At 41.2% G+C, this 12,394-nt stretch overlaps 2 protein-coding genes across 2 annotated transcripts in view; both read left to right on the top strand.

Moving 5' to 3' along the window:
* LOC119916213 (NLR family CARD domain-containing protein 3-like) overlaps positions 1-12,394 on the top strand; it is a 795,320-nt gene that overhangs the window by 546,991 nt on the left and 235,935 nt on the right.
* Positions 3,798-12,394, top strand: part of tbx19 (T-box transcription factor 19) — an 81,801-nt gene continuing 73,204 nt past the window's right edge. The window contains 2 exon segments of the mRNA XM_038725412.1: positions 3,798-6,677; positions 11,070-11,346. Coding sequence (XP_038581340.1) covers positions 6,397-6,677; positions 11,070-11,346 — 558 coding nt within the window. The 5' untranslated portion in view covers positions 3,798-6,396.

Raw genomic sequence — 12,394 nt, 5'->3', positions numbered from 1 at the left:
GGTGACGGCGTTTAAAGGCAGATATTTGCTCCTGAGTGAACGTTGAAGAAACCAGATGGGTAACTGGGGTTTAAGCTTTACGGTCAGTGGATCACTTCACAAATATGAGGCAGAACATTCAAAACTATTCTGATAAAATCTTTTATTTTATCAGAATTGAAATATACACGAGTAAAAAAGTAAAAGCTTTTTTCAGTCCTTTTTCCTCAACAAAATAAACATTTTAATAAAAATGAAGTCCTAATTCGTGATTCAAGTGAATAAAATCAAAACTTTATTGAACTTTTATTTTTTTTTATTCTTTATTTTTTACAGGCAAGCCATTAAGAACAAATTCTTATTTACAATGGCGGCCTGACAAGTGGGGTAACCACTTACGGAAAAGGAAATGGGGCTGAAATAAATACAGTACATTAGAAATACATACAGTTTTAGCAATAACATAAAATACAAATTAAAAACACAACGCAACATTTTTTTAAATTATATTGTTATTGAAAACAAATTAAATTGCGGTAATCATTGTGATTGTTTTATTGTGCAGCTCCACTCCAAACCAATCAGAGACTGACCAGCAGCTTAATCAATAATTTAATGAATGAAAACAACCCACAAAAATTAAACGGCTGTTTTGTCCAACTGGATTAACGTTGTAGCCTCTAGTGGGAAGATATGTTAGTACGAGATAATACATACTTAGTGTTAAATGTTATTTATACTAGTTTCTCCTTCGGGTTGGGGTGAGTACCTACTGGCACCGGTTCAAGCACTGAATAAACGGATGTAAAGAGGGTTGATAGTTCAGAGTGCTCTACAGGAGGCGTAGACGGCATCAGGGGAAGTTAGAGACGGACACATTCAGCAGGGGTGTAAATGAATAAAACAAAAGATTACAGTGGCGTCACAAGATATGAAGAAATCCTCTCTAATTTCATTCACTTCAAACAGAAAAGTATCATTTGATTCAAAAGATCTGAGGTTAGTTTCAGATACGTGGAGGATAAAAAAAAAAAAAAGATTGTCCGTGTTTATCTATATTTTTTCTTACATTCCCGACATTTCGCAGGTTATATTATCTTTGCAGACCAAAACGAACGAAGACGATTGATCCAGCAGCCTGTGGTTTTAATGTTACTTAAAGTCAAACCTCCATCACTTCTAAACACCTCCGTACTGCAGCCACAGAGGGACATGGTTTACAAAATGCCCACGCGGCCCAAATGTCTCACACTGGGAAGTTAACGTTGTAACGCGCTCTCAGCCTGCTGCTGACATGGAGGAAATCCCGCCGGATACACGTGGAAACAAAAGCCCCCGATGTGCCTTTAATGTGACTCCAAATGATTCCAGCAGAAACGTGCCTGAGCTTCATGTGTCTGTCTGCACATTTCCTCATTTCATCTGTTACAAGTCTTTTAATAAATATTCGTGTCTGGATTTAAGAAGCCGTGTATTTCAAGTCATTAAGCCAGAACTTCCTTTAGCAGCAGCGCGACTGGGTTTCTGTCTCCTGGCGTCGAAAAGGTCCAGCTCTGATTTACACGAAAAACCCAAGACGGATTCAGATCAGAGTTAAGATCTGGACATTTCTTAAATATCTGAGTGTTGTCCTTCCACATGTGTGTTACCGGGTTTACCTGCCACCTTTCTTTACGCCTGCTAAGTCTCTAAAGCCTGTAATCTCCACCCGTCACTGCCCGCTGATTAAAACACACACACACCTTTTTAAAAGCAGCGGCCTCAGGCCAGATATCGGGTGGCGACCGCCGGCCGGCGGGCGCTCTCTGTGCCTCCGGTGTTCTCAGCTGGATTTGACCTATTCTCCATTACATGCTGATCTGAACGGCTTATGGTGTTTTTCTTCAGCGGTCATGTGACATTTAAAACGCCAGGAGCCTCATTTCTTTCAGTGTTTGATCCAGAAATGATTGATAGTCAAATTAATCTGTCTGCGTCCAAGATATGCTGTTTGTTTTGTTTGTTTAGGCGTGAAAACATCCTGCAGGTCGACTCAATCTGCACTGAAACACCCGAACAGTCTCTTCTTCTGTGCTTTTTACTGTCACATACCGTCCACACAGGCTGACGTCACGGTTTCCCTAAAGCTCAGTTTACCTCGTCCAGCTGAAACCTGAGGCTCGTGTTTTCAGCTCTGCCCGCAGCTTTTTCCACGTTCACTCAAAAACACAAGGTTGTTTTTGTTGTATTTGTTTGTTCATCCACAGTTTTCATTTTTCTGGACTCGGGGAAACTTATTTTTTAGTAAATCTCAGTTTCCAAGTATGCACTAAAACATGCTTTTTCACAGTTCAGTCTGCAACGTTTTTAAATGCTTCAAAAACGCCCAATTTCCACGTTCGCACTAAAACGCACGTTTGGTGTTTTCAGGTTTTTCGTCAGTGTTTTGGTTCAGATTCATCCACTCTGTAAAAACTCTTTACGTCTTGTATTTGAGATGTTTTTTTCTTGTTCCCGCTGAATTGTGAGTCCTGACTTCTTTGGTTAATCCGGTCCGGAGGCCGTTCATTAAAAGCTCTGTTCTTCTTGACTGTACAAAAATGCGAAGACAACCTCAGGCATCCTGCTTCACATGAAATTGCGAGGCTTTTGAAAGACAACTAAAGTCTCGCGGGAGGTTTTCAGATGCGTCCGCACTTTAACTGGAGGCAAAAGGTCTCTTTGTTTTGTCTCTGGAGACGTTTTAGAGGATGTTTTCAGATTTATCCTCTTTCGTGACTCAGTTTTTCTTTTTTTGCTCCAAAATGTGCTCCTCACTAAAACAAGAAGGTTGTGTTTTTAAAATGTGTTGATTTAGTTTTCAGTTGAGAGAAATGCTGTCGTTCTGTAGACGGAGGGAAGAAAACAACATCTTAATTTAGCGCCGTCTCTCCCAGCTCCCTTCAGTGCTATTCTTCACCTGTCCACCAGAGGGCCTCAGACTCTTTCCCCCCACCTGAGCTTACCTGCCCGACTCTCCACCAGCCCCTCACCATCAGCCACTGACCTACCTGTGCTTTCCTGTAAGCTGTGGTTGAAGCACCGTCGCCTCCCTCTCATCAGCCGCAGGACGACCGGTTTAAATTAGCAGATGTTAAATTATCTGTCGTACATTTTGTATCGTAGATTCCATTTTTACTTTACTTGGACTGACTTAATTACAGGCCAATGAAGCTGCAGTGAAATTAGTGAGTGGTAGAGCGAGCTAGTGTGTGTGATGGAGAGAGAGAGAGAGGGGTAGAGCGAGCTAGTGTGTGTGATGGAGAGAGAGAGAGTGGTAGAGCGAGGTATAGACAGACTGATATCCTCTGTGTCTGGTTCAGTTGGAGGCTGAGCAGCTGACAAACCAAAAATCTGACAACTCTTAATTCACTAGTATTATTATTATTGTTGTTGTTCATTTAAACAGTTATTGTAATTAACACTAAATTTCAGCAAGTCACGTTTAGTCTTTGGATTATTTCACCTTCTCAGCAGTGTTGGACGTCACAGGTAAGTCAACTTTTATCTCTTTTTCACTTTTATTTATTATTCACTGAAGGAGCTTTAATGATTATTTACTATAATATTAATTATATATTATTTATTATAAATAAAATAATTATAGATAAATGTATCCATAGTACATGCTAATTTAAACGTGTTGGATTTATTTATTTAAAATAATCACTTGATTACCTCTCTCCGTGTTTTTGACCATAAATTCAACGTTTGCTTTGAATGCATCCACAGAAATGAAATCCCCCCCCCCCCCCCCCCCCACCTCCAGGAGAATCACAATTAAGTAATTATTTCATTAGAATCAACAACAGATTATCAGTATAATACATTTATAAATGCATCCCATAAAGTAGAAGAAGTGAAATTTAAAAGTGTCCTGATTTTAGTTGTTTTGTCCCAAAATAACTATAGTTATAAATATTCTAAAAAGATTTAAAGTAAAGTGACGTCTAAACTTGTGTACGTCCCTATTTTAAGCCCAATTTTCACTAGTTTTATAATTCAATAATATTGCCAAAATTCTTAAACTTAATAAAACAAAATCTTTAAATTATTTTAAATGTGTTTTAATATATTCTGCAACTGTAGTGAAGTAAACCTTGTGCTGTGCTAGCAAGTGAATTTAAAATAACCGAACTTTAGTTTTCTGTGTTGCAGACTTCCACACACACTCACGTTCATATTCATATATTTATAAATCAGAATCAGCTTTAATGGTCAGCCATGTATACATAAACTAGGAATTTGACTCTATTGTATGTTGCTGTAGACGCACATTCACAGGAGAAGCGTAAACAAAAGACTCAGGTCATGTATTTAAATGGCATCATCACACTGCCTTAAAAAGACATAAAATTTACATTTAGTTTGAATTTTAATCATCACGAAGTCTGTTGAAAAATAAAACAGAAAACACAACACTCGTCCCAATAAAAGAATTTCTGTTAGTGTTGAAATGTTGCTTAGGAAAGTAAAGATAAAGTAAAAACAGCTCTGTCACCACACTGTAAAGCAGCTAATAAAGGAGTGAGTATTTCTCCTGTAGATCCAGTCACAAATTAAATTTATTGTTCTAATGTTCAGTCAAATGTGTTTAAATACAAACAGCAGACTATCTGGTAGAAGAGAGCTGCAGTTATTTAGAGAGCAGAATAAGTGTCTGTGTGTTGCAAATGAAAGCTTGCAAATGAAGGAAATTGAACCTCATACATTTGAATGTTCAGATTAATTGAAAAAATTATTTAAGATATTTTAAAGCTGTGTTAAAGAAGATTTGTCTTCTGGTAACTGATCTAGTTTATTTTGAAGTACGTGTCGACGGGACCTTTAATCCGAATGAGCATTTATTTTGATTGTTTGCACAGTTAAAGGTTCCATTAACTGTTAAAATCCAGACTGTGAAACAACAAGATCTGAGCACCTTCTTTTAAACCAAACCTCTTAAGACCGAGCGTGACTCCACATCTACAGGCTCACGCTGTGGCCGAGCTTCGGTCAAACCCTCAGATACGAGATGGAAATGATGGAAATCCCAAAGTTTGCAAAGAAGGAAAAACGTCAGGCTGAATTTTGGGGAGAATATATATTGAAACTTGCAGTGCTGTCTGAAATCAATTGTCTGACTGAATTTGAAAAAACAGCTCATCTTGAATGAATTCAGTCTTAGTCGAGGACGTCGGTGTGTCTTGCTACCTGGCCAAGCTTCCACCTCTTGATTACGACAATTAACACTGAAGCAACAACCTATTCGAGGCTTCATGTAGTTTATAGTCGCCCTGTTAGGACAGAGTGTATCAATAAGACGTTTGTTCGAAAGTTCCACAAAGTGAAAATTCAACCTTCTTTTATGGAATCAGTTGCATTCAGGCGACCCTGGTTTTAGACTCAAATTGAGCTGAAATTTTGGGGAATAATAGAGTTTATCAAGACATCAATATTAAGTGGAATCAGTCGGGTGTCCCTTTGTTCGTCGTTGTTTTAGACCAATTTTAAATCTGGAAAAACATCCCCTTGCAAATTACTCGAGTGATTAATCGGACCAATATCTGTCATTTTAAGATATCTGGCGTCGCCCGATACCTGCACTCACAAGGCCGAGCAACACAAACTGTCTGGTGGCAGCCTCGTCAGTGAGCTGCTGTGTGTCGGTGCTCCCCAGATGTCACCATCGTCTTCTCTAAATGTTAACACCTCTCATCTAAATGACAGCAGCTCTAATCTAACAGCATTACTTGCTAGTGTTAAATATATATACTGTAGAGAAGAATGCAGCTAAACGACGTCTGACTGTACCCCACTCTCTCTTAGGGCGTACTCACTCTAGGCCCAGGCGTACTCACTCTAGGCCCGGGCGTACTCACTCTAGGCCCCGGCGTACTCACTCTAGGCCTGGTTGCCTTGTACCGTGCCCAGGCCCACCTCTTCAAAAGGGCCTGGGAGCGATCACAGTGGTCAAACGGACATTGGGGGTTAAACGTGATCGGGCACGGAACGGATCGCCTAGTGTGAGTACACCCTTAAACACCAGCCACGCTCTGAAATCTACAGCAGAACCCAAAGTATGTTTCAGTTTCATTCATTAATAAAGCTTCCATCTGAAACAGCATGTTACTGCTGAGATAACACGCAGATTAGATTGTACTCTGCAGGAATAATGGGATTACACATTACTTTTCTTTGTTATGATATCGGCATTATATATCAGTCATCAACCACCCTGCTCTATATATCGGCATCGGCCATCGAAAAACCGGTATTGGTCGACCACAAGGCAGATCAACAACAATGTTGATCATATGAAGACTCTAGAACGCTCAAATATCTCGCCTTCATTAACCAACTAGTTCCTCAGTGTCTGAATGTTGGTATCCATCAGTAAATGTGTCTTTGTGTGTCCAGATGAAGGTGGAGGGGCTACAGGAGGACGGGGATTCTGGTTCTGCGTCTTCAGCAGACCGGACCACCGCCGCTGTTCGTACCAGTGGGACATCGGCGTGCAGCCCTGGCTCGGCTGAACGCTGCATGTCCCGGCTGCTGAGCGCGGTGGAGAGCGAGCTACAGGCCGGCCGTGAGAAGGGGGACCCGACGGAGAGGGAGCTGAGGGTGACGCTGGAGGACGGCGAGTTGTGGAGGAAGTTTCAGCACATCACCAACGAGATGATCGTCACCAAGAACGGACGGTAACTAGGACCAGTGTCGGAGAGTGTTTGTGTCGTGTAATCGAGACACTGTGACAAGTCCTCCAACCTAAACACTTCTTTTATTGTCGTCCAAAACAACCCATCTGAGCATCGTCTGCCTCCTCTGTGGTCAAGGGTTGGTGTGGTTGAGGCGACTAAAAGGTTGCTGTTGGTTAAAGAAACAGTTTGACATTCAGCTTTTAGGCAGAGTTAGATTAAGGAGATCAATACCACTCTCATATCTGTCCTTTAAATTTGAAGCTACGCAGAGCTGCCTTAGCTTAGCATTAAGACCAGAAACGGCTATCCTGTGGGTTGTTAGTCCACCTGGTGGTCGTAAGTCCACCTATAGGTCCTTAGTCCACCTGGGGGTTGTTATTTCACCTATATGTCTTAAGGTACCTGTCGTTTGTTAGTCCACTTGTTTGACGTTAGTCCACCTATAGGTTGTAAGTCTACCTATTGGTTGTTAGTCCACCTATTGGTTGTTAGTCCACCTATAGGTTGTAAGTCAACCTGGGGGTTGTTAGTCCACCTATAGGTTGTAAGTCAAACCTATTGGTTGTTAGTCCACCTGTGGGTTGTAAGTCAACCTGGGGGTTGTTAGTCCACCTATAGGTTGTTAGTCTACCTATAGGTTGTAAGTCAGCCTGGGGGTTGTTAGTACACCTATAGGTTGTTAGTCCACCTGGGGGTTGTTAGTCCACCTGGGGGTTGTTAGTCCACCTATAGGTTGTTAGTCAACCTGGGGGTTGTTAGTCCACCTATAGGTTGTTAGTCCACCTATTGGTTGTTAGTCCACCTGGGGGTTGTTAGTCCACCTGGGGGTTGTTAGTCCACCTGGGGGTTGTTAGTCAACCTGGGGGTTGTTAGTCCACCTATTGGTTGTTAGTCCACCTATTGGTTGTTAGTCCACCTATAGGTTGTTAGTCCACCTATAGGTTGTTAGTCCACCTATTGGTTGTTAGTCCACCTGGGGGTTGTTAGTCCACCTGGGGGTTGTTAGTCCACCTATTGGTTGTTAGTTCACCTATAGGTTGTTAGTCCACCTATTGGTTGTTAGTCAACCTGGGGGTGTTTAGTCCACCTATTGGTTGTTAGTTCACCTATAGGTTGTTAGTCCACCTATTGGTTGTTAGTCAACCTGGGGGTTGTTAGTCCACCTATTGGTTGTTAGTCCACCTATTGGTTGTTAGTCAACCTGGGGGTTGTTAGTCCACCTATTGGTTGTTAGTTCACCTATAGATCGTTAGTCCACCTGTGGGTCTTAAGTCCACCTGGGGGTTGTTAATCCACCTATAGGTTGTTAGTCAACCTGGGGGTTGTTAGTCCACCTATAGGTTGTTAGTCCACCTATAGGTTGTTAGTCCACCTATAGATCGTTAGTCCACCTGTGGGTCTTAAATCCACCTGGGGGTTGTTAATCCACCTGTGGGTTGTTAGTCCACCTATAGGTTGTTAGTCCACCTATAGGTTGTTAGTCCACCTATAGGTTGTTAGTCCACCTGTGGGTCTTAAATCCACCTGGGGGTTGTTAATCCACCTATAGGTTGTTAGTCCACCTGTGGGTTGTTAGTCCACCTATAGGTTGTTAGTCCACACAGTTGTCCTCAACGACTCTTAAAAGCCCTGCAGATCCAATACGACTAATTGGATTTTTGTAATAATTGTGGAATCATGTGAAGTCACCCAACTTCTTGAACCAATAAGAATGATGAATGTGTGATGCAAAAATAGTGGATGAAAGTAAGAACACCTGTGTGGGTGGAGCGTGGAGATGCAGGTGCTTTAAGGTGTGACCCTACGGCGAAACCCCTCTGACTGGACCTCACCAGACCTTCACAGCTCTGTTTAACAGCACATATTCTGTTAGGGGTGGTGATGGGACAGTGGATAACACACATGCCTTTGGCGTGAGAGACCTGCGTTCAATCCCCCATCTCATCCACCAATGTGTCCCACTGAGCAAGACATTTAACCCCTAGCTGCTCCAGAGGCCTGCGACCTGTGACATATATAGCAATTGTAAGTCACTTTGGATAAAAGCGTCAGCTAAATGTAAAATGGAAACATATTTTCCTCTGAGTTTCAGCCATCAGTCCAGACTTAAACTGCATTTTTCTCATTTAGAAAGGGAGCTTTTCCAAAACCTCCAGAGTTTATAAATCTTAAAACATCTGCTTGGTGCTTCCATGTTTCGGGAAAAACTATCTATTGCGATAAAGAAGAATATTAAATTTAACTAAACACTCAGGTGTTTCACTGTGAACAGACGTCTCTCCTTAAACCACCTGAAAACTCTGGTTGTGTAGACAAATTATTTTCACACGAAAAGCTGTCTTTAACTGAGCACTGAGATAAACCATCTTCACATTTAGTCTTCAGCAGAATTACTCCCCTGGCAAGGCTTTAAAACAACATCCCAGCTGTTATTAAATGAAGATAAGATTTTTTTAGTTAAAAAATTACATTAAAAGTTTTTTTAAATACCGCTAATATTTGCACAGAGTTTGGTTGGTGGTTTGTCCGTAGCGTTGATGGTGTGTGGGTGTGATGGAGAATTTTCACTCAGTGCTTGAAACAAATCACGCTTTAGTTGTCAGGAGTGTTATGATGATACAAGTTATTTGAGTGAAATTAATTTCCTAATGCAGAGGAGTTGTTCATGAATATCATGTTTAGGTTGTTGGAATATTTTCCAGGGATATCAGGACAGTGAGTCGGCTTTGCTGTCGCTCGTGTTTGAAGCCGACTCCTGATCAGTGATCCTGCTAACCGGGGTTATTCATTAGTCTCGATAGCAGCCGTTAACGCCGCCCGTGTGTGTGTTTGTTCTGCCGAGGCGTGTTGACCGGTCGCGCCCTGCGGTGGGAAAACACTCCATTCACACCTGCAGAACGCCACTTCAGCTGCTATTACTGATGAGAACAGGCTGTTGGTCTGGTGTAGATATTCACGCATTAAAAGTTAACATAAGGCAGTGATAGAAAGTACTTGTAATTCAATTTATATTTCAATTTCATGCCACTTTGTACCTCTCCTGAACCACATCTCTGAGGGAAATATTCTACTTTTTACTACATCTGTCTGACAGCTTTAGATTTACACACCAAACACATGAAGAGCTTTTAAAATATAAGGTGTTATAAAATATTAAATATGCAATTTGAACCTAAGTTATCACACAAATGTGTTTTCATTTTTCATGCAAGAACATTTCGTAGTTTCAGCGTCGCTAAAAACTGAGTGACTTTGCGGTTTGGACTGTCGGCCGGCATTTTCAGACTTTTTACAAACCGATCAACTGATTAATGGAGAAAGAAAGAATCAGCAGATGAATCCATAATTAAAATAATCATTTAGCTGCAGTCCAACAAACTACTACAGCAGTAAAACCTGCTTACATTAAAGCAGGAGGAGTAATTATCTAATTAATAATAGTACACAGTTTACTTTAATACTGCTTCAGTACATTTAACTGACTATACTCACATACTTTTACTGCAGTAACATTATCAATGCAGGACTTTTACTTGTAACAGAGTATTTTTACCGTGTGGTATTAGTACTTTTACTGAAGTAAAGGATCTGGATACTTTGTGCACCGCTGTCCACAACCGACAAATACTTCTTAATTATTGAATTTGCTTATTTATATTTAATTATGAATGTATCATGTAGTTTTAAGCGTCTTTATTTTTGTGAGTGTTATTCCTCCGTCTTCTTTGCGACGTTGTGTTTTCTGGTTTGAGTTTACATGTGTAAATAAAGTTGTATTGAGTTGAATGGCTCAAACTCACTCAGTCCTGATGTAGCGCACGGTGCAGAAATCCACCGATGAGCAGTAGAAGAAGAGACGCTGGGACAGTTAAACAGGAAACACACTAAGTAGAACATTTAAAGGGAGATGAAAGCAACAAGAAGCCTATAAAATAATATAATATGACTTTGTGCAGGAATGTGCAAAAGATGTTTATTGTGTTTATTACTGTAAAAAAAAATGAGAGGAAACCCTGAAAAAGTTTAATGTCTGAAAAATGGAGGATAAATGCGTTAATACAGATTAAACCTGTCATCTAATTGATCATTTTATGTCACGGTATTGATTTATAATAGTAATAAAAAGTGTTTTATAGACGTTTAGTGGCTAAAATAACCAGATAAGAAATCAGATTTTGGCCGATGAAGTGAATTAACTGTCATATTGTTTTAAAAACAACCTGCAAATCCAAATATTACTATAAATCAATTCTAATTATGGATTTGCAACATTGCCCACAGTAGCAGAATGCAGCAGATATGAAACGAAGGTGTAAACTTTGAGTAGAACATTTCTCTCCTTTCAGGATTAAACGTGTTGGAATAAATTAAAATGTAGATGTGTGTGTGCAGCCGGATGTTCCCGGTCCTGAAGGTCAGCGTGTCCGGTCTGGACCCCAGCTCCATGTACTCCTTCCTGCTGGACTTCGTGCCGGCCGACGGCTGCCGCTGGAAGTTCGTGAACGGGGAGTGGGTGGCGGCCGGCCGGGCGGAGGGCCGCGGCGAGGGGCGGGGCCACGGCGGCATCTACATCCACCCGGACTCGCCAAACTTCGGGGCTCACTGGATGAAGGCGGCCGTGACCTTCAACAAGGTCAAACTCACCAACAAGGTCAACGGAGGAGGACAGGTGCGTGGAAAACAAATCCCCTCACCGTAAAGGTTCAAATCTGCTAAACGTTTAGATGTTTCATCAAGAACCTGAAGGCCGGTTTATATTTATATTATACATGAGGTGGGTTTCTTCTTCGTTGGTGTGGGGCGACTGAAGCAGAGCTGATCGATGTAGAACAGCAGTTACTTTTAGTGAAATTACTAAAACACAGAAAGGAGAGACGGCGTCGGAGGAGGCGGTGTGAACGACCCTCGAAGCGTTGAGGCAGAAGAAGAAGGACGAGCTGCAACCTGTAGATATAATGTTGGGGAGGTTCGTGTCGGCGTAGATCCAACGCAGAGGTACAAGTTGGCCTGTAGAAAGAAACGATTTTTATAAATTCTGTTTTCCCAGTCGTCCCTTCTTCCTTTGCATCTGCATTTCTTTCCTTCCTTCACCCTCTCTCTCTCTGTCTCTCTCTCTCTCTCTCTCTCTCTCTCTGTCTCTCTCTCTCTCTCTGTCTCTCTCTGTCTCCTCTGTCTCTCTCTCTCTGTCTCTCTCTGTCTCTCTCTGCTCTCTGTCTCTCTCTGTCTCTCTCTGTCTCTCTCTCTCTCTCTCTCTCTCTCTCTCTCTCTCTCTCTCTCTCTCTCTTCTTTCTTTATCGTTTATTTGTTAATTTGTTGAGGAAATCTTTCTCTTATACTTTCTTTTTTTCTCCTCTCTCATCTTTCATTTTCTCTCCTTTCTTTTATTTATTTGTTCTTTCTTTCCTTCTTTGCATTTCTTTCCTAATTTCTTTTGTTCATTTATTTGTTTATTTGTTCTTTCCTTATTTTTCTTTGTATTGTTCATTATTTTTCGTTTTCTTTGCATTTCTTCCTTCCTGCTCTCTCTTCTGTTCCTTCCCTACTTCTTCCTTTCATCACCCTCACTCTCTTCTTCCTTTCTTTCTTTCATTTTTATCCTCTGCATTTCTTTCCTTCCTGCACTCCTTCTTCGTCTTTGTTTTTCCTTTCTTCCCTCTCCCTCTCCTCTCTTTCTTCACTTTCTCATCTGTCTTTATCTAGCGTTAATTTGTTGATTT

This window comes from Micropterus salmoides, unplaced genomic scaffold (genome assembly GCF_014851395.1).
Source record: "Micropterus salmoides isolate LMB-PRFRI ecotype aquatic unplaced genomic scaffold, ASM1485139v1 Ms_hic_scaffold_1, whole genome shotgun sequence".
Lineage (NCBI taxonomy): Eukaryota > Metazoa > Chordata > Actinopteri > Centrarchiformes > Centrarchidae > Micropterus > Micropterus salmoides.
This window is presented reverse-complemented; position numbering and strand designations above follow the sequence as displayed.